This window comes from Stegodyphus dumicola, chromosome 12 (genome assembly GCF_044657685.1).
Source record: "Stegodyphus dumicola isolate Sdum_Otavi_A_Nest chromosome 12, ASM4465768v1".
In the NCBI taxonomy this organism is placed as follows: domain Eukaryota; kingdom Metazoa; phylum Arthropoda; class Arachnida; order Araneae; family Eresidae; genus Stegodyphus; species Stegodyphus dumicola.
Window position 1 is genome coordinate 8,789,173 of NC_140779.1, and position 24,081 is coordinate 8,813,253.

Below are 24,081 nucleotides of genomic sequence, written 5' to 3' on the forward strand. Positions count from 1 at the left end.
GTTGAAAATGCGTAGAGGCCTACGTCCATCAATAATTATTTTCCCGATGCTATCACAGCTGCATTACCGAGACAGTTTATAATAATCAAAGGAAGATTTCCCCCCCCCGACTTCCTGTAGATGTAAACATGTTTAGAGTCATATATTAAACTATGGCTTGCCAGTAAAGAAAACAGACGCTAATTGGACCATTGGGGTGTTCATTCCATTTCTGATGTTTTTTGCTTTAATTAAAATGATTGAAACACATACTCTTAGGTTTCTAGCATAAAAGGCCTTTTTCATTAAGCTTTCTGTTTATGGTTTGCTCTCGTACAACAATTTCTGTGCAGTTGCAAGTTAGACTTGCCATTGTGAAAAACAGTTATTGCAAAATATCGAACTTAAGAAGCAGTTATTATTAGTGTACACCAGGTCCGGACTTCCTTACAACAGTTTTAAGAGTTCGGAAATTGTTCCCATAGTATAGAGATTGTCTTAAAATATTAAGTCTCGCTTCTTCTATGATTGTCTGTCCTGCTTCTAAATGGCCAATGATTAACCACGTCACAGATTCTCCCAAATGATATGTTGGAGCCATAAAAAGTCATTTTGAGTCCTTACATGCTGAAATCAAACGTTTTATTGCAGAAATTTGCTTTGGGCCAAATGCCTGGTTGATCTTCAGAAGAGGTAATGCCCTGATTTTCATGTCAGAAACCATTTGATCATGGTTGATTGAATAATGCTAGTCCTTCACTAATTCCCTGCAGAAATGGTTGCATTGATTGGATATTTCATACAATATAATTGTTTTTGGGTATGAAAGATAAATTTAGACGCGAGTGTATTTGAGATAGGATTGTTGATTATGCATATAAGTACAAATACATTTGTACTAAAGCTTTTATCATTTAACATTATTGGAAACTAATTCTGTAGACATTATGTGGTTTCAAAATGATAAAGGAATTATAACAACAACTTCTAAAATTTGTTTTTCCAGAATGTGGAATAGCATTTATATTTATTGTATTTTCAATGTAGGATTCCTTGGTTTCAGTATCCTATTATATATGACATAAGAGCCAAGCCTAGAAAAATATCTTCACCCACTGGCAGTAAAGGTATGTTAATGATATTTTTAGATCTTTATTTATTTTTTAATTGTCCCTCAATCCTTTTTATCAAAAATGGTCTTATCCAACAATGGTGTAATTTTGCTATCTTAGTTACGAAATATTTAGGAACAGAAATAAGTCCGATGTTCGTTTATAAAACATCATTGGTACTTTTCCGTTTCGCTGCTGCAAATCTCGCCAAGCAAACTTTATTGGTGACAACATACAGTATACACATAAAAAATGTTAACAAATGTTAGTTCTAAGAATTTCGTATTTTGAAGGCATAAACATTTTGATATCGTTTAAAATTTTGTAAAAAGCCAATAAATAAAGACAGTAAATTTGTAAAAAGACATTAATTTAAGAATTTATTACACTTTCATAGTTCATCAAGCTGATTCGCCGGTTCGTATCACGTGATCCCAAGTGATCTCATCTCGCGTAAACTACGCTACAAAAATCTAATTCTCTCAGTAATTATCTACATTAATTTCAAGGTAAATCTTAATTTGGAATACAAGTTTAAATGCAAGAATTATTTCAATTCATACGAATAGCTTACTAAGAAATTATGTAAAACCACAGTGCTTTACTTCGCTGGTGCATTCTCATTAGAACTGATGAATTTAATCTTTGATTTTGCCTTTTCTATATTTTCGCCTTCAAGTGAGCGGTGTGATTGCATTCTAATTGACTTAATGACCGCAAATGGCTTTAGGGCATAAAATTGTACTATCTGTTAAAAATTCTATGTAATTTTTTGCCAGTATTGAAAGAACCAATCAATCTGATAAGAAATGACTGCGACTTGTTTTGAAAATGAGGTGTAAAAGGTTAGCAGCAAGGATATTCTGTTTGGCATCAGTTGTACCATTATTGGCGACTTTAATCGCTTGCACTGGCAAAGCAAAAAAGTACCACATCATTAAATTTTTACGGTCTAATTACTGTGTTAGATGCAATTGAAAATGTTATTTTATCTTTGAATGGTATGGAAACTTTTCTTTGTTTCTTTGTAATTATTTAAATTTCCATAAATGATATTTGTTCTTTTGGTCCAGTCAAGTGTGAAAGTTGGCAGACGTCCTGCTAATCGTTCTTGCTGTATTCTTAAGGAATTGATGCCTCTTTATGTAATAAACAATCAGTAGTCAAGACACTTTCTTTTCGTGCTTTTTGAAGTTTTTTTTCATGATTTATGCTGCATTCTTTATTTTGTGAAAAGCTCTGTTTAGAACACTTTACGAGTACAAATTACATTAGGTAATTATTCTAACATATTAATGTTTTATGCGGTATATTCAGCTGATGATGTGGTGTCCGATATGCATTTTTGATTATGGTTGGATTCTATAACTTTAAAACTAATCAATTGCTTGCTGTTCTGTAGAAGGTACATGACAAATTTTAATCATTTTCTCAAAATGGTGGGGGAAAATACAGCAATAATAGTTGATTTTTATCTTATATTATAGAAACAAAACATCCTGTATTGAGAATCAATCAGATTTACATTTAACAAAAGGGCAGATGTGTGTTCTAAGATCAAGCATATCCAAATTGTGCTGGTTGACGATATTTTCACTGCTGGCGGGATGCATGTTTCACAAGTGCACATCTGTGTAGCCACCAAGGGAGTGGCTTCTGGGATGGACCAATGGGCATCCAGTAATATTACTGTCATGTCACGTGACCTTTCGCATGCTTTAAGATTTAAGCAAATGGTTGAAAATATTTTGCCGCATAATTTTCAGTACAAAATAGTTAAAGCATCGTCGATTTCTTCAGGAATTTTTCATTGCGGAGTTAGATCAAATATAAGCAATTGTGAAGATTTCACTACCTGGTTGAAAGAATTTGAAATACATACAAATATATGTTGTGCACTTCGCAAAAATATCCATCTCAAGTATTGCTTAATAAATGGTAAATAAGGTGAAGAAAAAATATGTGATAAACATCTGAGCCCAAATGCTATCTTTACACAAAACCATGCATATGACAAAAATATTTACACCAATTATATATATGTAAATAGAAGTCAGCACTTTTTATTGTAGTCTATGTAAAAAAGGTGTTCTATAATAATAGACAATGCAGAATTTTATTCAAAGTGAACTTTACTAATTTGCATTCGTATACATTTAGTGCGTTAAATTTTACGTTTAATAACTGCCTCACTCTTAAATGTACTGTCTACACAAGAAATACTCATCAAACAGAATGCATTTATCTTATTCACAACGAATATATCTAATTTATTCACATATAACTTTTAATGTTAACAGTGGATATAATCAGGTTACGCACAATATATATTCTGAATCTTACACTTTCAAAATCAAAAGAATGCAAGCACTGAAATAGGAAAACACTAGATTCATTGTAACACTTCCAGTCCTTCTCTCAGCTCAATTAAAAAAAAAAAAAAAAAAAAAAAAAGAAAGAAAACTATACACATGAATTCTCTTAATCCACAGGTGTTAGTAAATGCATAATATTCGAGGCTAATTGTATCTTGAGTCGTTTTCTTGATGTAAAAGGTGATAATATGTCGTGAACATCAATTCAAGTATCAATGCGTAGTAAAAATCGTGAAAGTGATATGTCAGCAATTAATTAAACTCGTAAAAAGAAAGCACTACGAGATTTTCTACTATTATACCATATATTTATAACTGTAAAACAAATACAAATTAAAACGTAAACAACCTACACTCACATGCACGAAGATTTAGCGATACGAGCAATAGAAGCTCATTGGTCCATTTTCGAAACCCCTCCTTCAGTGGCTACACTGATGTGCACTTGTGAAATATGCTGATGGGAATTACATAAGTACCATTCTTTCTTTGTGATATTTTTGTTCTTGTATTTCATAATTGTTTTGTAAAGATCATTTTATAAATTGAGCTGAATATTCATCTAAAATTCAAAAATTTTGAAATAAAAATGTAAAATTCTTTAACAGTTTTTGTGAGCTTCATATTAGAATGTAACAGTTTGAAGTTAAACATCATAATTCCAGATATTTGTAATTAAGTAATTATTGAGAGCACATAATTAATTTACCCCAATAGTGCAGTAACTAAGAAACTTGAATAATTATTTTTCTTACTTTGTTCTAAAAACAGTTCCATGGGAAATAACTGATATATGGCATTTTTTTTTTTTTTTTTTTAACAAATCTGAATATGGCAAGTTAAAGTAAATGGCAATCTTAAGTACTATTTAGAGCAGTAGTTCTGCCTAATGAAATGAGCTATATACCTTATGTTAAGAAATCCAGGTGCTACTTTGGTAGACGGTTGCACGGATTTTTGGCGATTTACGTTGCCGCAATTTTTACAAACGTCAGCCATCTTGAAAAACGCTGTTTTTACGCATAGTGAAGTATTCAAAACTTAAATAAATAAATATCGTTAAAAGTAATGGATTAATTTTTGTTGAAAATGTCGTTTTTTAGGATGGAAGGCAAGTGTAAATAAATACATTTACTATGAGTATAAAATGCTAAAGTAAGGCTATTATTACTTTCATATAGCAAAGAAGAGAATAAAAACACCGCTATAAAAACATTGGGCCAACGTTTAATTAGATTAAAATATTACTGAAATTGAATATCGAATTAAAAACCATCATACCAACATTTAATAGAATTAGAATATTATTAAATTCAAATACTTTAAAATACGTTATATAGAATATATAATTAACATTAAAACATATGGACAATAATTATCTCAGCAATTTCTGAAAATAGTGTATTAATTTTTTTAACAGAAATTGAAATATACAATTATAAAATAAAAGAAAAATATGTACTTACATTTTTTTGAGTATTTTGAGTAAAAAAATCAGAATCATAATTTAGATAACATCTTTGAAGACATCTTTGAAGGAATTCGAAGATATGAATTAATGGTGCGGAAATGCACAAATTGTCAGTAACCAATCAGGGAGCTGATTACAGCTCGTTAATGCACAAATATTCTATAACCAATCAGAGAGCTTATTACATCACGACTAGAATTAAAATTATTTAAAAATTCATACATACTAAAATCATTTTTTAAAAAAATGCAAAATTAAATTGTATTTTAATATTTAAGAGCCATAAATAATGTTTAAAACATTAGATTAAATTTATACATATTAAAACAAATTACCTTTAAAGTAAGGTGATGTCATTGATTACATCATCCACAACATAAAATTTCATAAAATATGATAAACAATAAAATTTTTATTTCAAATAAAAATGCAAAATTAAATTGATTTTTAATATTTAAAAGCCATAAATAATATATTAAACACGGAATTTATGCACAATAAAACGCATTATTTTAAAAATAAAATGACAACAAAGTATCGGTTACCATAAATAACGTATCCAGCAATGGGTTTACCATAAGTTGTATCACTCGCCAAAGAAAAATCGCCAAAATCCGTGCAACCGTCTACCAAAGTAGCACCGAAATCCATTATAAACTACAAATGCTAAGAACAGATAGCTGAATGAGACAAAGCTGTGCACCTAATTATATTTTTCTTTGAAAGTGCAATTCATGTTTAAATGAGGGAAGGAATTTATAATTTCGCTTTTAATCATTGATTTAAGTAAATATTGCTTAATTTGATCAGTTTAATTTATGATTGGACTATTGTAATTGAATACCTGAAGTCCTTCCCATTTGTCTATGAAAATGTGGAAAGTGCATTACTTATTTGATACTGCGATCCTTATTGGTACAGCGATCACTTATTTGATACGAAATGCATGTTTGGGATATGTTATACATGCATTACAAAGTCACATACATGTGCTAGAGTTCTGACTTCAGAGCTGAAAAATCAAGATCAACATTGAAAAGACTGTGACTGTTATATTCACGCATCAATGAATTATTGTTGTCAATATTAGTATGTACAATACTGTTATCCCGTTGTCCAAACAAGTAACCTATCTTGGTGTTATTCTAGACCAAAGATCAACATGGAACCCCCACATTACACATATAATTTCTAAGTTCCAGAATTAATTTGCTGGGTTGTATCCTATTAGTGGGTGTGCTGTTCCAAAAAAATTTAACCTTTGTTTTAAAATTGTCTAAAAGGAAACAAACATTTATAAAAAGAAAATTTATTTTGAAACTTCATGAAATCTTACAAGAAAAAATTTAAACATTTTTTAATTACTTTAACCAAAATTGTTACAGTTCAGTGTTTTTTGTCTATTCATTTAAAAATGAAATCCATTTTTCTTGTTTTAATTTGCACGAAAAGATCAATAATTTTCTCCTTGATCTCTGGATGACAACTGAGGAAATTTTTCTTTATTGAAAGCCATGCAAACGCATTTAGTCTTTCTGAATTCCTAGTACTTCTTGGAAAAGTTTTCATTCTTTTCAATGTTGAAAAGCAGCGTTCTGCCTCTGATGTAGTCATGGGAACTCTCAACAGAATTTTTATCAGTTTCGTAATTTTACTAAGAACATCTAGATTATTTTCGATGATAAATTTCAGTAGCTCAATTAATTTGCAGTATTCATGGATATCAGACCTACAAGAGAATACTTTTAGCTCAGTTTCAAGCTTTTTTTTTTTTTTTTTTTTTTTTTTTTTTTTGTCAATCATTGGATATGCTTCAGTGGTCAGTACTATTTCTTCTGTAGAATGTTCCTAAAACTAGCGAAGCATTTCTTGTTTAGCAATTTAGCAGCTGCTGAGTGTTTAGTGGAAGAATGTGCGTTATATCAATACATAGTATAAAGTCACATATTTCCTTAGCTTCTGCCATCAGTGTCTTTCAAATATTTTCACAGTACTTTGAGTTTCTTAATTCTAAAATAGCAGTTTTGAAATTTGTTATCTATTCGTTAACTGTAAAAATACTAAGTTCTCTGGATTGCATTTGGTTGTACATTATTTCAACATGAGGCATCTGATAAAAAAACTCTAACCAAAACTTGAAATTATCACCATTTAGATATTTTAAAATTCCTGTTGCTTTTGCAATAGAAACAATTGTTTCATTTGTTGTTGTTGTTTTGCATTCTGTTTATGGTCCGTATGATGAAGTTCCACCTTGAGGAGGAATACCACACGCGTGGAGTAAAGAATTACGTTTAAAACAACATGCCAGAATTTAGGCACTGCAAGACGACAGTGTTATTCTCTCTGCCCGGCTCGCGTGCTGCTTTCTGGTATGCTTTCTCTGTTAAGCCAAACACCACGTTGCTGGAACTGTGAAGCGTGCAGTTCCAAAGACTTTTGTACCTTTCTCACAAAGTGGGGGATGGCTACTGACATTAAGCTTAAATATTATGTATTGTAAAAGTATAAAGAAAGAATTAAAGGCTAAAGGACACACTATATTAAATATTAAAAATAATAACTGGAAATGGGGGGTACTGCAGTTCCACAGTGCTTATTACGAGCCGCCACTGTGTACTTATGCCTGTTTCTCATACCAAACCACGTCTAATAGACTGCAGGTCAGTCAAAATGTTACTCTCTAACAAATTGCAAGAGCACGCTGGTTTTACCAAAATGTAAAAATGAACAAAGACCTTGGCATTAAGCCAATTGCAAATTATATAGTGAAAATGGCTGAAAAATTCTTTAACAAAATTTCAAATGTTAACAATCTTTCTATTCCATTAAATTATGATCCATCTCTACATATAATAAAAGAAAGAGTCTGTCTATGTGTGCGTGTCTTTCGTTCACGCTGCATGTAAGCTAATAGACCTACGGCTACGAAATTTGGACCATAGGTGCATCTAGACAAGAGCCAGTGCACCTCGAAGCGATTTTTTTTTAAATTCGAATTAGAATTTTTTTAATTTTATGTTTTGTTACGAAATCGCGTCATTTTGAGACATAATCGGCTATAGGAAAGCGCGATTTTACTCTACACATTCCATTTTCACATCGTCATGAAACGTAGGCACTTAGCTATTTTATGAACTTAAAATAAATTTCATGTTTCAGTAAATCGATTAAATACAAATTTATTTAACAAAGTGAGCTTAACACCCTTTCAACGGGATTTTTTCTAAAAAGGTTTATTTTTTAAAATGTACAGTTTATTTTTCTTTGATTTTTGGACACGTTAAACTTCAACCTTACTACTGCTTTTACAAAAGGAATTTTGGAAAAATGATAATATTTTGTATTTTTTTTTTAAATTTAAATGAAGTTTCCAAGTACACTTCTCACATTTCACATCTTTAAGAATGTGATTTTGGCAACAATTTTCCTTTCTTATTGTTGTTGATAGATTTTTGATGAAATCGCATCATTTTGAATAGTTTCATTCTTTTAGAAATGGGTTTGGCAACAATTTTTCATCGTATTTCTTATGTCACTGTTTTTAATAAATTGGCATATTTCATTGTCACTTATATATATATATATATAATACATTTTTATTGATTTTTTTGATAAAGTTGTTCTGCAGAGTAAAATTCTGTGCGGAATTTTATGTTTTCTGAGTTGCTTTCATGTTATTTTTTGCTTATTTCACTGTTTGTAAGATATTGAAAAGTTTTGCATGATCTTTTTTCTTCAACGGAAAGTTGGTTAATTTTTTTATTAGGATAATTAATATTTGTATTAAGGGATATAGCTTATTTCATTGCAATTTTTTTCTCTTGAAATTATAAGATAAAATATCATTAATTATACTTTGCTTTTCAGAATTTTTTGTTTTTGGTATTCGTTTATGTTATTTATTGCTTATTTCACTGTTTTTAAAGATACTGGAAAGTTTTGAGTGATTTTTTTAAGAAACAAAATTCTTAACCTCCTTTATACCATTTGAGTTCTTAAGATTTTGCAAAGGGAAGTTGGTTAATTTATTTATTAGGCTAATTAATATTTGTGTTAAGGGATATTGCTTATTTCATTGTAATTTTGTTATACGTGATAACATTTTTATTATGAAGTTGTTCAGCAGAGTAAAATTCTACGCAGGTTTTAAATTTAACGTTTGGTGTTCCCTTCAGCCAATTTTTCGGTACATTTAAAAGCCAGACCAAAGCTGGCAGTGAAGCTGCTAGTATCAGATAAGTAACAGAAGACAGCCTGGTGCTGTTCTTAAAAATTTAGATTGATTGCAGTTATTTAAGGTCCAAAGGGGGGTTTGTCCCTGAAGGACTGTTGTTTTCGTTTTGCGATTTTGCATTGAAAGTTTTAAAAGGCTGTATCATTTTTCAAATCGTTGCCACGAAATGCTATCGCTCTGTATTATATTCAAAGAAATTAAATAAGGAAGAGTCTGCATAAATGTATGTATGTTTCTCGCATTGTGATAAAGCAACAGTACCTAGAGCCATCCAATTTTGAATGACGTAATCCTACTGCGAATATGAGCATCTGAAAACCCAAATCTGAAATTTGGAATTTGTTTTATTATCCATTTCATATTTTGTAAAACTTTAATGAATTTTTGATTAAGAAATTCAACGATTTAAAAACGAGCAATGGCAACACTCTACGGGGGGGGGGACCTTTTTGTTTCCAGGGTGCGGAACTGTGTACCAGAAATTCTAAAGATATGCTCATTTTAAAATTATTTTGTGACATTGCTGTTGAACTCGATTTTATGGTTTAAGTGCAAAGAACATGATATTTAATAAAGGTGACACACAAAATGTTAAAAAAAAGCCCCTATGGATGTAATTTAAAATCTGAAACCTTTCAGATTTTCTTTTTTAATTTTTTATAGAAATGTTTTTGTTTCTTATCCACCCTTGAATAATTCCCCTCTCAAATTGTATTTTTAATTTTACTTTATTTGTAACCAACCTATTCCACTTTTATCGTACTGCAAGCATATGTGCAGACATCTACTGGGGTCTCTGCCTACTAATTATTTATTTTTTTTAATTATTATTATTTTTATTTGGGACAGAGCTGTAGTTTTCGTTTACTCTGGTTCTCTCCTTTCATTCAACCAATAGCTAGGCTTCCATTAGCGAAGCTTCCTGTGACGCGTGACCAGTCTGCTGTACTCAATGCTTTTTCATCACACGTGCTTCAACTCTGACGATGGACACTGCTGTCTTCTTTTTATGTTTAGCCTCACTCGACGAACTTTTTGTTTTACTCTACAAACTTTGCTATTTATTTAACGGAATACTATTCGTATGATATTCTTTACAATATCTTGTTACTCTGGGATTGGGCTTTGGCCCAAGAACTCGTGCCCTGTGCCCTCGTTTATTGTGATTTATAATTTGGTTCATGTGATCAAAGAATTATAGAAAAAATTTTTTTAAACAGATATAGAATTGCTAAATAAGGTCAAAGTTTAGTATAAATTTGCCAAATGATAGAAAATATCGCCAATTTAGGTTAAGTTGGCAAAATTTGTGTTTTGATTTTAGTCAACCGTTTAAAATTGGATAAAAAATAAACCTTAGTTTAGCATAAATTTTGAATAACTCTAATAGTATTGAGCAATCAGATAGAGGTTCTTCTTTATCAAAAGCAAAACAAATTCTACAAACTTCTATTCTTTCTGTAAAAGGTCCACCAGCGGCCAATTTGTAAAGTCGCTGAACACTGGTAGTTTTACCTACATTTGATTCCAGGTAATCGGCTGGCTGCATAGGCATTTTCATGGTTTTTCCCATGTGTAATGTGAATATGAGATAGTTTCCTTCAGAAAATCCTCTACGATGATACCCCTCCTCTTAAGCAGATAGCTCTAGCATTCTTTGCCATAATCAAATAAACGAAATCTTCTATTAAAAAAAAATTCTGAGGAGGGGGGGAATTGATAATAGGCTTTCTGTCGTAGTTTAAAGAGAAGCTGGTGTTTTATATGCAGGATTACTAACAGAAGTATGAGGATGCCATAGAAAAAATAAAAGTAACAAAGTATTTTACATAAACATGTATTTTATTCTTATTTATTACATTTATTCATTCAAAATGATCTCTTGTAAACTTAAGCGATAGTATGAGAATTAAGATATGTAATTTATCTGCAATTATAGTTCCTAGTAAATATTAAATCTATATATTAGTTGCCAAATGTACTTGAATAGTTAGTTGGCACCATATTGAGATTGAAAATGATGTTTTGTAAAAATCAAATGCCTTTTTATTTTGTTTGATGAGCCCACCAGTGGATGAACGGTAAAGTCTGTCTGAAGTTCAAAATCCGCAAATGGGCTCGCTGCATGGGTGTTTTCTCCATGTGTAACATGTATACAAGCCAGTTCCCTTAAAAAACCCTCCATGAAGGCATTTCTCTTCTTAACCCATATCATATCAAGCATTGAAAAAAAAATTATATTTTTTTTATAATATCTTAAATATATGTTTCTATAAGTCTATGTATACAAGTTTAAAACATCAAAGTCGCTAAGTCTGTAAAAAAAATCTGATGTGTACACCACGACTTCCTTGTATGAAATATTAAATTAAACCATTTTTTCCTGCATTTCATTTAAACTTTATTGGATTGAATTAAATCTACTTCGCCGACAGCGCATAAACCACAATAGAATAAATGCATTCTTTAAAATTCACTCTAGTATTTGTTTACCATAGGGACACTCTGGCACTAGATTCACTTAACAGTATTATATTTTGTTCATATTATAACTCGTAATGCACAAAATTTATATCATTTAAAGAATTATCTAATCGTTGCCACATGTTCTATTCAAATACTATAATAAAGCTAGAACGATGTATAAAAGAAATTAAGCAAACAAAACAAAAAAGAAACAGTTTTTCACAGACAATTGAGTATTTCTCATTCAATTAATTCAGTTCTCACTTCGCGACAAGGCAAAAATACATAAGAACTCAAAATATCTGTATTAAAAATTACGAAGTATATCTTAAACACTTATTTCCTCGAAAAAATTCAAGAAAGGCTTAAGCATGATTTAATTTTCAATAATAAATGAAGGTGTTAGCTTTGTTGTTGCAAAGCTAAGTTTCTCTAGATTGGCAACAAATCCACTACTCTGCTGTTTTACATGTAAACAAGCAATAGCCGCCATCAAAAAAATTATTAGGCTTAGCGGCATTTAAACAACTTTAAAATTGTTGATAATTCTAAAAATATTGCATACAGATTTACTAAAGGCATATAAACCTTAACCGGAAGATAAGAACAGCATAATTGAATCATTTTTAAAGCAAAAAATATACAAACATATAAGAGTAAAGAAATTGAGATCATTGAGCCGGGTAACAGTAGATATACGTTTGGTGCGGCCGATATCAACCAAAATACGAGGTGCACATCTACATGTTATAGCGGTCCTATATACAAAATTTCAACGTTCTGAGGCTACTCGTTTTTGAGTTATGCGACGTACATACGTTCGTACAGACGGCACGAAAAATTCTCTTCAGAATTAATTTTAAAGCAGTTTTATAATTTTTTGGGAGGAAATGAGTCTTTTATTCTGTCCTTACATACCGATATCACGCAAAAACATCGTTAAATTGCATTCAATAGCGATCAAAATGGATATTTTCGTTGAAATATGCTGCCTGAAACTTTTCGCAATTACAATACTTCTTTTTTACTTCGTACAAGGAAGTAAGAAATTATCAAATTTTATTAGTTTGATCAATACAGCCTGTTATTAAAATAATACAATGACATAATCCACTATTAATCATTCTTACATATAATGGGAAAAAGCATTTTAAGCATAGTATAGCATTACATTTTATACAGATGGTTGTTGGTTTTGCTATGCAGGTTCTGAGCTGGCATCTTTGTTTTCAGGGTTTTTCACAATAATGTGTTTATTTTGAAGCTTTAGAAAATCTTCAGTAGCCCGTTGAACAACTGATTTTCTGCAAGATGGTTTCCCTGGAATAGAGAGTCCCAAATGGGCACTTGTTTTGTGCCTTCGAAAATCAAGCAGGCTCAGACTATCATCACTAAATAACTGATTAAATTTCCATGAAGCAACAAATGCTGTTTCAAACGCATTAACAAATAAAGGTCTGTACCATTTCTTTCCTTGAATTCAAGTAACATAAGCTGCTGCATGGTTATATCAAATAAGGTAGCTCCATTTTTATATTTATTATAGGATGTAAAATAAGGCATCCTACAATAAATAAGGCAGGTCTTATGCCACTGCCACCTTTTTCTCTTCTTTCTACGGATGATACACTTTTTGTTTCTTCAAAATTGGACATTATTGAAACGACACAATTGTTATTCTATCGAACTGCTGCAACTTTGTTTTTTGAATCAAAACTGCTATCTGAAGAGCTGTGTTCCATTTTTGCCATTGTTTTAGGAGGTGTAAGTAAGCATTTAGACATTCTGTGTCCTTTAACAGTACCTGTAGCAAAAAAATTTTATTTGCTTTGTTGTTGCGAAGCTACGTTTCTCTAGATTGGTAACAAATCCACTACTCTGCTGTTTCACATGTAAACAAGCAATGGCCGCCATCAAAAAAATTATTAGGCTTAGCAGCACTTAAACAACTTTAAAATTGTTGATAATTCTAAAAATATTGCATACAGATTTACTAAAGGCATATAAACCTTAACCGGAAGATAAGAACTGCATAATTCAATCATTTTTAAAGCAAAAAATGTACAATTTACAAACATATAAGAGTAAAGAAATTGAGATCACTGAGCCGGATAACAGAGTGGATATATATTTATAAATATATTTAAACAAATTGAAATTCTCAACAAATATGTATAAAAGTAAAAAAGCAAAATTAAATTCTAAAAAAAAAAAAGGCCAAAATAATTTAAAATAATTTTAAAAAATGTGCAAACATGTAAAAGATTTAATTCTCGAACTAATCTACAATATCATTTAAATTCAGAAGCATAAGCAAATCAAGTGCAAAACCTATCCATGAAAAGAAATCTAATTTAATAAATTAAAATTAAATTAAACAATTTTTTTTTAATTTTTTATGTAGTATCTAAGTATTTTCTAAATATGAAATTATATTTTTAAATATATGTTTGTTTTTTAAAAAAATTGTGAATTAGTTCTTTTTGTTTCTTATTGGTTTATATGGATTATGTATAGTTCTTTTATAGTTTCTTTTTATTGATATGCATATTCGTGTAGGGGAAGTTTCTGTAGACAAGGATTTCCAAAATACATTGGTTTCTAGATTTTTTTATTATTTTATAAAAAATTAATTTTTAAAAAAATTTAATTTTTTAAGAAAAAGTTTAATTTTTGACTTTACTTGCTTGTTACTCAAAAGACTTCATTAGTATTTTCCTTTAATTCTTAAATGTTAATACTTAAATGTTAATTTCTAAGGGTACCACTTTATTGGAATTACTTTTGGTTTTGACTTTTACCCTTGCCTGCATGAATGACGAAACACGAATTGAATGATTGGGGAGTTAGGTTTGGAGGCAACTTCCTCTTGATAAGTCTGTCTCCTGCCTGCTCTACGGTCGTTCACATATGCATTTAAAAATATATATATATAATTGTTTAATTTAATTTTAATTTATTAAATTAGTAGATTTATTTTCATGGATAGATTTTGCACTTGATTTGCTTATGCTTCTGAATTTAAATGATATTGTAGATTAATTCGAGAATTAAATCTTTTACATGTTTGCACATTTTTTAAAATTATTTTAAATTATTTTGGCTTTTTTCTTTTTCTTTTTTTTTTAGAATTTAAATTTGCTTTTTTACTTTTATACGTATTTGTTGAGAATTTAAATTTGTTTAAATTTAAATTTCATTCCTTGCAGCAATGGCACAAAGAATATTTAATTAAATATGCATTTAAATTTATTTATTTTTTTAAAATTAAATTCAATTTATTCTTATAAATATATTTATATACGTTTGGTGCGGCCGATGCTGTTTCCTACACGATATATACCGGCGGAGTCCGTGACGTACCTTAGGACCGCAGATATCGTCATTTACATAGGTGTCCAAATACTTATTGGTAGTCAGTGTATAAGAGAATGGTAGAATAAATCTTGACTATCCATGAATGGTTTCATCAGCCATATAAATATCACCTGTTTCTGAATCCTGTCTTGGCTAAATAAAATAAAGTGCAGCAAACAGTACTCAAACACACTGTTTACCCGATGATGTTGCTATTCACATGTGGTCGCCCATCAGACCATTATGGTGAAACATAATCCTACGATAAAATTGTAGGCTAGGTGGCTCCAAACTATAGCCCGTGAGGGGTTTTTTCAAAATAATTTTATAAAATTTAAAGTAATAAATAACATACACATTAAATATTTTTTATAACAGCCAATCTAGAATTGCAATGTCTATCATGCATGTTCTTTGTAAAACATATTATAAACTTTGTACAACTGTTTCTAAATTTACAATGACTGAAATACATTAACATTCTATTTAAAAAATTTTATGTGAACCTCATGACATCTTCATACGTCCTATTAAATTACACACATTTTTTGGTGTACTTAATTTAAACTTATTTTTTCGAATTTCATCAGAAATGTACTTCTCATTCAATCAGTTCAGTTCTCAGTTCGCAGCAAGGTGCAAATACATAAAATCCATGAATGGTTTCATCAGCCATATAAATATCACCTGTTTCTGAATCCTGTCTTGGCTAAATAAAATAAAGTGCAGCAAACAGTACTCAAACACACTGTTTACCCGATGATGTTGCTATTCACATGTGGTCGCCCATCAGACCATTATGGTGAAACATAATCCTACGATAAAATTGTAGGCTAGGTGGCTCCAAACTATAGCCCGTGAGGGGTTTTTTCAAAATAATTTTATAAAATTTAAAGTAATAAATAACATACACATTAAATATTTTTTATAACAGCCAATCTAGAATTGCAATGTCTATCATGCATGTTCTTTGTAAAACATATTATAAACTTTGTACAACTGTTTCTAAATTTACAATGACTGAAATACATTAACATTCTATTTAAAAAATTTTATGTGAACCTCATGACATCTTCATACGTCCTATTAAATTACACACATTTTTTGGTGTACTTAATTTAAACTTATTTTTTCGAATTTCATCAGAAATGTACTTCTCATTCAATCAGTTCAGTTCTCAGTTCGCAGCAAGGTGCAAATACATAAAAACTCAAAATATCTTAAAATATAACAAGAGTTTAAAATGTAAATAAATGGCGACTTTCAGGCTTAGAGACACTTAAACAACTTTTAAATTCTATTTCAGAAGTCAAACAACAAAAATCGGCGTTTTGTTGTTTGACTTGTATTTATTGTTTGAAATAGTATTTATTCGGCGTGTTATTGTGTCTTAACTTTTAAATTGTTGATAATTTAAAACTATTGCATGAAGATTAAATAAAGGCATAAAAATCTTAACCAGAACATAAAAACAACATAATTCAATCAGTTTTAAAGCAAAAAATGCATAATTTATCAACATATAAGAATAAAAAGTTGAGCTCCAAGGCGAATAAGAGAGTGGGTGTGTAGTATATACTTTTGATGCAACTGATTGCAACCAAAAAGGGAGGTATGCAGCTACATGTTATAGCAGTCCCATTTACAAAATTTCAATATTTTGAAGCTACTCGTTTTTGAGTTATGTGAGGATACAGATGTCACTAAAAAAATCTCTCCTTAATCCTTTTAAATAATCCCTTAATCTCCTTAATCCTTTTAAGGTGTCAAAAAAAAAAATTCAAATGGATATTTAATGGTATCGGAAATTTTTCGCAATTATAATATACTCCGTACAAGGAAGTAAAAAAATTCTCATTGCACTTTTTACTAGAATAAAGTTTTCGTGTGTTGTTCCTACTTGTGTTCTAGGTTGGTTCATATAAATTTTGAATAGTGATTTTATTTAAATCTTGATTTTTGTACTGTGTATGTTGTAATTAATTTTAATTTTGGAGGTGTTTTATTCACATGAAACTTGCCCAAATCTGAAATACTTATGAGCAAAAGTTTACACCTGATAAAAATGTAAACAAATTGCACTGATAAATTGTAAAAGCAGGCAGACAAATCCATTGAAAAGTAAAATACTTCCTAAACCGAAGAAATCTCTTAATATTCTAGGGCAAAAATGTATTTTTGCAAATGTTTAAAAACAGTTTTCAGAAATTTGTGTTAGGCAAAACTGCTTGAAAGTGTAAAAAACAAAGCTGTTTGAAAGATCATAGCATGTAGATCCAATCACAAAAATCTCACTGCCTCGTTTTTATACGTGTATACTGTTCATCATAATTGCATCGCCATCATGGGTTGATTAATTAACTGGATCTTGGCCCTTGAAGCCTCGCGAAAGAGCCAATATGGCCCATGGGTTAAAAAGTTTGGAGACCCCTGTTCTAGATTACACTAATGTTGCTTTATATATGAATGTTGGTTCATATGTGAAATTTTACATAACAACTTGGAGACATTACACTAGTAGTGACTCTCTTTCTAATGCACATGCTATGAAAATACATATTTATGTTTCTATGTATGTAAAATTATACTTCATGGAAGTTTCTTTATATAAACTAAAACATCCAAAATTAAATTTTATTTTATATTCGGTCTACCTGAAAGTTATGTCCGTTTTTGAAGTAAAACAAAATACAGATTTTGCTAACATCAATAAACTTTATTAAAATAATATAATTGCTATTATTATTAATGACTTCTTGCCAGCGAGAGGGCAATTTGTATATCCCATTTTTAAAAAATGTTGTATCATTTGATGCAAAAAATTGAACCAGTGCTTGTATGATATCTTCAGCCCTTTTATGCCCTTCAAAAAATCCTGTGAGGGCAAAAACAAGTGATAGTCGGGGGTGCTGAGTCCAGGGAATATGGTGGAATTTCCTAGCTTAGTTCTGTAATTTTTTGTCGAGTCCCCAAAGCAGCACTTGGCTTGGCATTATCATGATGCAGTGTGCTGTCCTTCTTGTTGAACATATCCAGCCTCTTTTCTTGGATTGCTGTCTTTAAATTATCCAGTTGCTGAAAATACTTCTCTGAATTGAGCTTTACTTTCGGTTTTAAAAGCTCATAATATATTGGTAATATGTTGAATTACCTTGAAGATGTGTAACTGCATCAAAATGTTAAGATTCTGTTAGCCATGGGACTTAGGCTAACAATAAGTAATAAATATTGCAGCTAAGTGTGATTTTTATGTTAAGTGGTATTTCTGAAAATTTTAATTTGAGAAGTCAGTAAATTTGAATAGACAAATAGTTATACCTAATCAACATGATGATATGAATATTAATGCTTACCATTTGAACTTAATCTTTTATTTATTTATTTTACAGATCTACAGATGGTGAATATTTCCTTGAGAGTTTTAGCACGACCCGATGCATTAAACTTGCCCCATATGTACAGAATGCTAGGAACAGATTATGATGAAAGAGTTCTTCCTTCTATTTGCAATGAAGTATGATACACTATTTAATAATTTCTTTTTTACTGAAATTATTTGAATTAAAGTCAGTAATTGTAATAAAAAAATGTGTTATTCATAAAAATACTGCTTTTTATATTAGTCCTATATAGAAGAGTGTAGCGCATATAAAACTAATTTGTTCCAGCGCATGACACACTGTATTGAAATACCTATTACATGTTGTATTATCCCGGCACATGACATACTGTATTGACTATGTTGCCATACTTTCAATAAAATATGGCAATATGGCTTTGTCCTCTTTTAAACTAAATTGAAAATTATTTTTTAGTTTAAAGCGTTGAAAGATTTACTAATGGCAGTGAGAGTGAATGAATAATTATATTTTAGTTGAATCCTAATACTGTGGAACAAAACATTAATACTGTTTGTTCTGTATATTTTCTATTAAATTTGGTGAAAGTTTAACTGTGTTAGAAAATGCTTTGTAAATTTGATATTCGTGTTTGTTTTGTGCATGGAGATGACAATAATAAGTATTCTGTGTTATGAAGAAAAGTAGTAGTATTATAGAGCTGTTTAATATTAGATTTTACTAAACTCTTCGTGTGGCTAAGTATTTGTCTCTTGTATTCTTGTTCTCTGAGGTATTAGCTTTGTTAACTCAAAAACACCCTTGCTGTTTTTTTGTACGCCTTACATACACACAAAAAACAGGAACAGTCCAATATCTTCCGTTCTGCTGAACCAATTGTCAAAATTCAACTTGCATTTTTCATGCCTCGAAAGTGTGACTTAGGATATATATTAGATTTATATATAGCATTATTCTAACATATGTATTTTGACACAAAAAATAACATACCAATTTTTTCCATATTTTGATTCTAGGATTCAAATTATGTCTAGACTAAATTTTATAATTTTTGGCGATAAATTTGTGGAGAAATTAAAAAATTTAACTTGGTGCATTTTTTAGTCCTAAGGGGCAATTTTCCCTGAAGGACTATGATTTTTGTTTTGGCATTTTGTGTTGAAAACTTTAAACAATTGTATCACTTTTCAAATTGTTGCCACCAAATATTAGAGCCCTGTATAGGCACAGGGTTCGTACGGTTCTTAAAAGTCCTTAGTTTTTTAGGAATCGAATTTGGTCCTTAAAAGTCCTTAATTTCAGCCAAAATTGGCAGAAGGTCCGTAATTTTAATCATCTGAAATTTCTGTTTGTTTTTACGACTGCCATTTTGAGTGCGAATTAGCATTTTGGACAAATATTTTCGGTGATTCACTGACAAATATGGTTATCTTTTCAATGGGTTCATGGGTTTAGTTTCTTCCTATTTCTAATATAAATGGTGGGATACTTGAGTTTCTGAGCAAGAATGAAACATAAGCATTTCCAAATTATTTCATTTTTTCTAATCTTTTGACTTTTCACTAGACACAAGTATAGAAAATATCAAAAATGCATCTAATCTTATCATATGGACATTTTTTATTAATAAAGAAATTGAAAACTGTCAATTTAAAAGATTCTTCTAATATGTCTTAATGCATCACACACAGGGCTGGCATTAGGCATTTTGCCACCTGATGCAGTCCCTATGAATCCTAAATTCTGCTGCCTTTCTAAATTCTGCTTCCAGTGCCTGTCCTAAATTCTAAGATTATCCCACACTAACTCTATAACCGGACCTCACCATATATATTTCACATTACTAAATAAATAAAATTAGCATCTTTTTATATACATTCTAAATGCTTTTAATGTTTTTAGAATAGCAGAAATCTTTAATTAAGTCCAAACATTCTAAAATGAAAAGGAAACATGCGAGAATGAAACTGAATACATAAAGGAAAAGAAAATTATTCTTCAAAAATATGTACAGTTATTATGATGTAAATTACTTAGTTGTTTATAAATTCTGCTTTTGCTATAATTTGACAATTATTTGACAATATTAACTGTCCATTTGACACCAGAATGCAAGTCAAATGGACAGTTTTTAAATGGAGGTTTTTGGAGTGTAAGACGAATGTGTTTCTGACATCCACTCGCTCCCTGCAGTAGTTCTTGCCAGCTCTGATAATTTATAATTATTCATCTTTGCATTACCGCTGTCAACATTTGAATTTGTTATGATGATAGTTACTGAGTCAGCTTAAATTAAATTGTATTTTTCCTGCCTTCATAGTGTAGTGGTCAGCACGCTGGCACACATATCCAGAGGTCCGTGGTTCGAGTCCCAGCATTGCTAATTTTTCATTCCTCCTGCTTTAAAATACCTAGTGTCTCTACAGTGGCGCTCAAATTAAAAGGGTGGTGCATGATGATTCTCCACCATCAGGATTTGGCGATAGGGTCTCCTAAAACCCCAGTCGCCCTTTAAAAGGAAGAGTATATAAGGTACTTCTCCCACCTTTTTAGCATGCCTTCCTAGTATAGTGGTTAGCATGCTGGGCGTGCATTCAGAGGTCCGTGGTTCTAGTCCCGGCAAGGGCATTGCTCATTTTTCATCCCTCCTGCTTTAAAATATCTAATGTCTCTGCAGTATAGTCTTTGATCACTAGTCCACATTTTTAGTTTGAATTTGACTCTTCTTGTTTAATTGCATCACAACGAGCTGTAATTGATTTTGTTAGCATAAGAACCTGCCCTTATGTTTTAAGTCCTTTTTAAATAAGTAACTTAGTTAAACCTCTGTAGTTATTTTCAGACATAGCAATAATTTGCTTCACATCTGTCGGGGTTTGAAACTATTAATTTTTACCAGATCAAGTAAACTCTCATAGGTACATTTGGAGAGGTTGACAAGTTAGAACATTAGAGTATTCAGAAACTAGTGAGAACGTTGGCTTGCGTATTGTCACAAATTTGTAATTGTTAGAAAAGATGCTTAAAGAGAAGGAAATCGAAATAAATTAGCCAAAATATCTGGGAAGGCTTCAAATTAAAAAGATGCATAAATATTTTGTCGAGTGTTGTTGCTACAAAAGATAAATGTTTTGTAATTTTTAATGTGTAATTATCCTAATATCGTTTAAGAATCAATGTCATAAATTACACATATTTTAACTGTGAAATTTTATTAGATTGTAATTTTAATAGGGCTTTTTTAACAAATGTTGTTAAAAAATAAATAAAATGTATTTAATATTGGCCATGTAAATCTATAATAACTAAGGTTATCTAACTACCTAATTTAATTACTTATAACCAACTGCCTAATTTAATTACTTAACCAACTGCTTACCCTTAAATATTATCTCGGCATATTTAAGCGAGATATTGCCTTTCTCCTTACCGTGATCACAATATAAAACACAAAAATATAAAAATTGATTTAAAACTTATTTTTCACATCTAGTGAGACTTAAAAATATAAAACAACTTATCACCTCTAGTGCTTTAGTGGCTTATTGAAACCTTAAAATATATTAACTGGGTTAAAATCCCTGGAACTCTACACGAAGCTACAACACTAACTGCATCAGACAGACCCCAACTAACTTTCAAAACCTGCCGACCGTGCCTACATGAGGCCTTTCAAGTTTGTTGTGATCAGCAGGTCTATCTCTAGGCAAGTAGAAGTCTTTTGTTATGAATCATGCTGATTAGGATTTCACTTCGCATTTTAACTTATGCCGCTTGACATAAAATCTACCTGCTATTTACTAAACGTCTAGACTGAGTATGTAACAAAATGAGACAAAAAAAAATTTAACATAGAGCTAGCTAACTGTTAATAAAATGTAAATAAAATGTCACTTATCTTCTTTAAAATATGACAAATGTTATAAGTGTAAAATATTTAATGCTACTTGATAAATTTCATAAAGTTTATAATAATTATGTTAATTAAGTTATGTTTAATAATAATGCTTCCTACTTACAGATCTGTTTTATTTTTAAGATGGTATTATAAAAGTTCAGCTATAGATAATATTTTTAATTGAATTTATTCAGTTCCCATTTGCTCATAAGTCCTTAAAAGGCGTTAATTTCTGTGTATAGAAATGTGTACAAACCCTTTTATATTTAAAGAAATTAAATACTGAAGAATCTGCGTAAATGTATGTATGTTTCTCACATTGTGTTAAAGCAATGTGATGTAGAACCATCCAATTTTGCATAACGTACGTTTCCACCTGAATATGGGTGAGACTTAAAAATACAAAACAACTTATCACCTCTAGTGCTTTAGTGGCTTATTGAAACCTTAAAATATATTAACTGGGTTAAAACCCCTGGAACTCTACACCCCTGGAAGCCTAAATTTGGAATTTGTTCTATTATCTATTTCATATTTTGTATTTCATTTTTGATTAACAAACTGAAAGATTTAAGAGTGAGCAATGGCAACACTCGACAAGGGGGGAACAAAACTAAACCTTTGTATCTCCAGCGCGCGGAATTGTGTACCGGAAAATCTAAAGGTATGCTCATTTTAAAATTATTTTGAGATATTGCTGTTGAACTGAATTTTATGGTTTAAGTGTGAAGAACATGATATTTAATAAAGGTAACACACAAAACGTTAACAAAAAACCTCTTTGGAAGTAATTTAAAATCTCAAAACCCTTCTTCCCCCCCGTCCAGTTTGCATCAAGAATAATTCACTTGGCGAATTTCTTAATATATGGCAACCTATTTTCCTTTCCCCTTTTTTCTTTGTGCATGAGTAGGAAAGGTGCATCTTTCATACTTTCAAATTATTTTTACAAAGTCCATAAAGCACGGTTGGCATTATTATTGCTTGTAACAAATATGCCAAATTTCTAAACGTGGCAATATATAAATTTGTGTATATCTCTGAAATTCTGAATTAAAAAATCTTAATTTTTTGCAGATATGCCTAGAAATACATTTATTTTAGGATGATGGTAAAAAATTTATAGGTTATAATTCGAAATGTTTTTGAAAAATTTATAAAAATTGTTTAAAAACAAATCATAAAAAATGGGTGAATTTTATTTGGAATGAACCTAAATTTTGAAATGTTAATGGAAGAATCAAATAAGTTTAATAAAAAAGAGATATTAATAAATATACACTAAATTAATTTAACATGGAGAAGCTAAAATTTTGAGAGCTAATTTTTTAAAAACTAGAAAAAATCAGATTTGTTTTGTCAGAATACCTATGTTAGAATAATGCTATATATAAATCTAATATATATCCAAAGTCACGCTTTTGAGACATGGAAAACGATAGTTAAATTTCGACAATTGGTCCAATAGAACGGGAGGTATAGAACCATCGCCTTTTTCTTTTGTGTGTGTGTGTAAGGTTATGTAGAATGTTTACCTTTAATAAATTGCTGTAATTGTTTGGATGCATTTTAAGATGCATTATAAGTTATTAATGAGATGTTTTTGTGTACATATATTATACAGCTGAACTATTTAAATAAAAAGCATGATTAACTAAGCTAAAAAATTTAATTATTGGCAAAATGTGTATTTCAGACAATATTTGTAAGTTGTTTTGTATGGCAGAGTATGCAGTGGCTGTCCCCATAAGTGAAAGGTTGTAAATTTGTGATAACCGAAATCAATTTATATAACGTTTTAAAATGGGATTCTTTTATATGTAGCAC

The 24,081-nt window shown here is 30.3% G+C and overlaps 1 protein-coding gene across 1 annotated transcript in view; it reads left to right on the top strand.

Moving 5' to 3' along the window:
- The window catches only part of Phb2 (prohibitin 2), a 53,010-nt gene that overhangs the window by 17,663 nt on the left and 11,266 nt on the right, over positions 1 to 24,081 (top strand). Inside the window, exons 3-4 of the mRNA XM_035359789.2 lie at positions 1,027 to 1,106; positions 18,387 to 18,511. Of these exons, the coding sequence (XP_035215680.1) occupies positions 1,027 to 1,106; positions 18,387 to 18,511 (205 nt within the window). The remainder of the gene's footprint in view (positions 1 to 1,026; positions 1,107 to 18,386; positions 18,512 to 24,081) is intronic.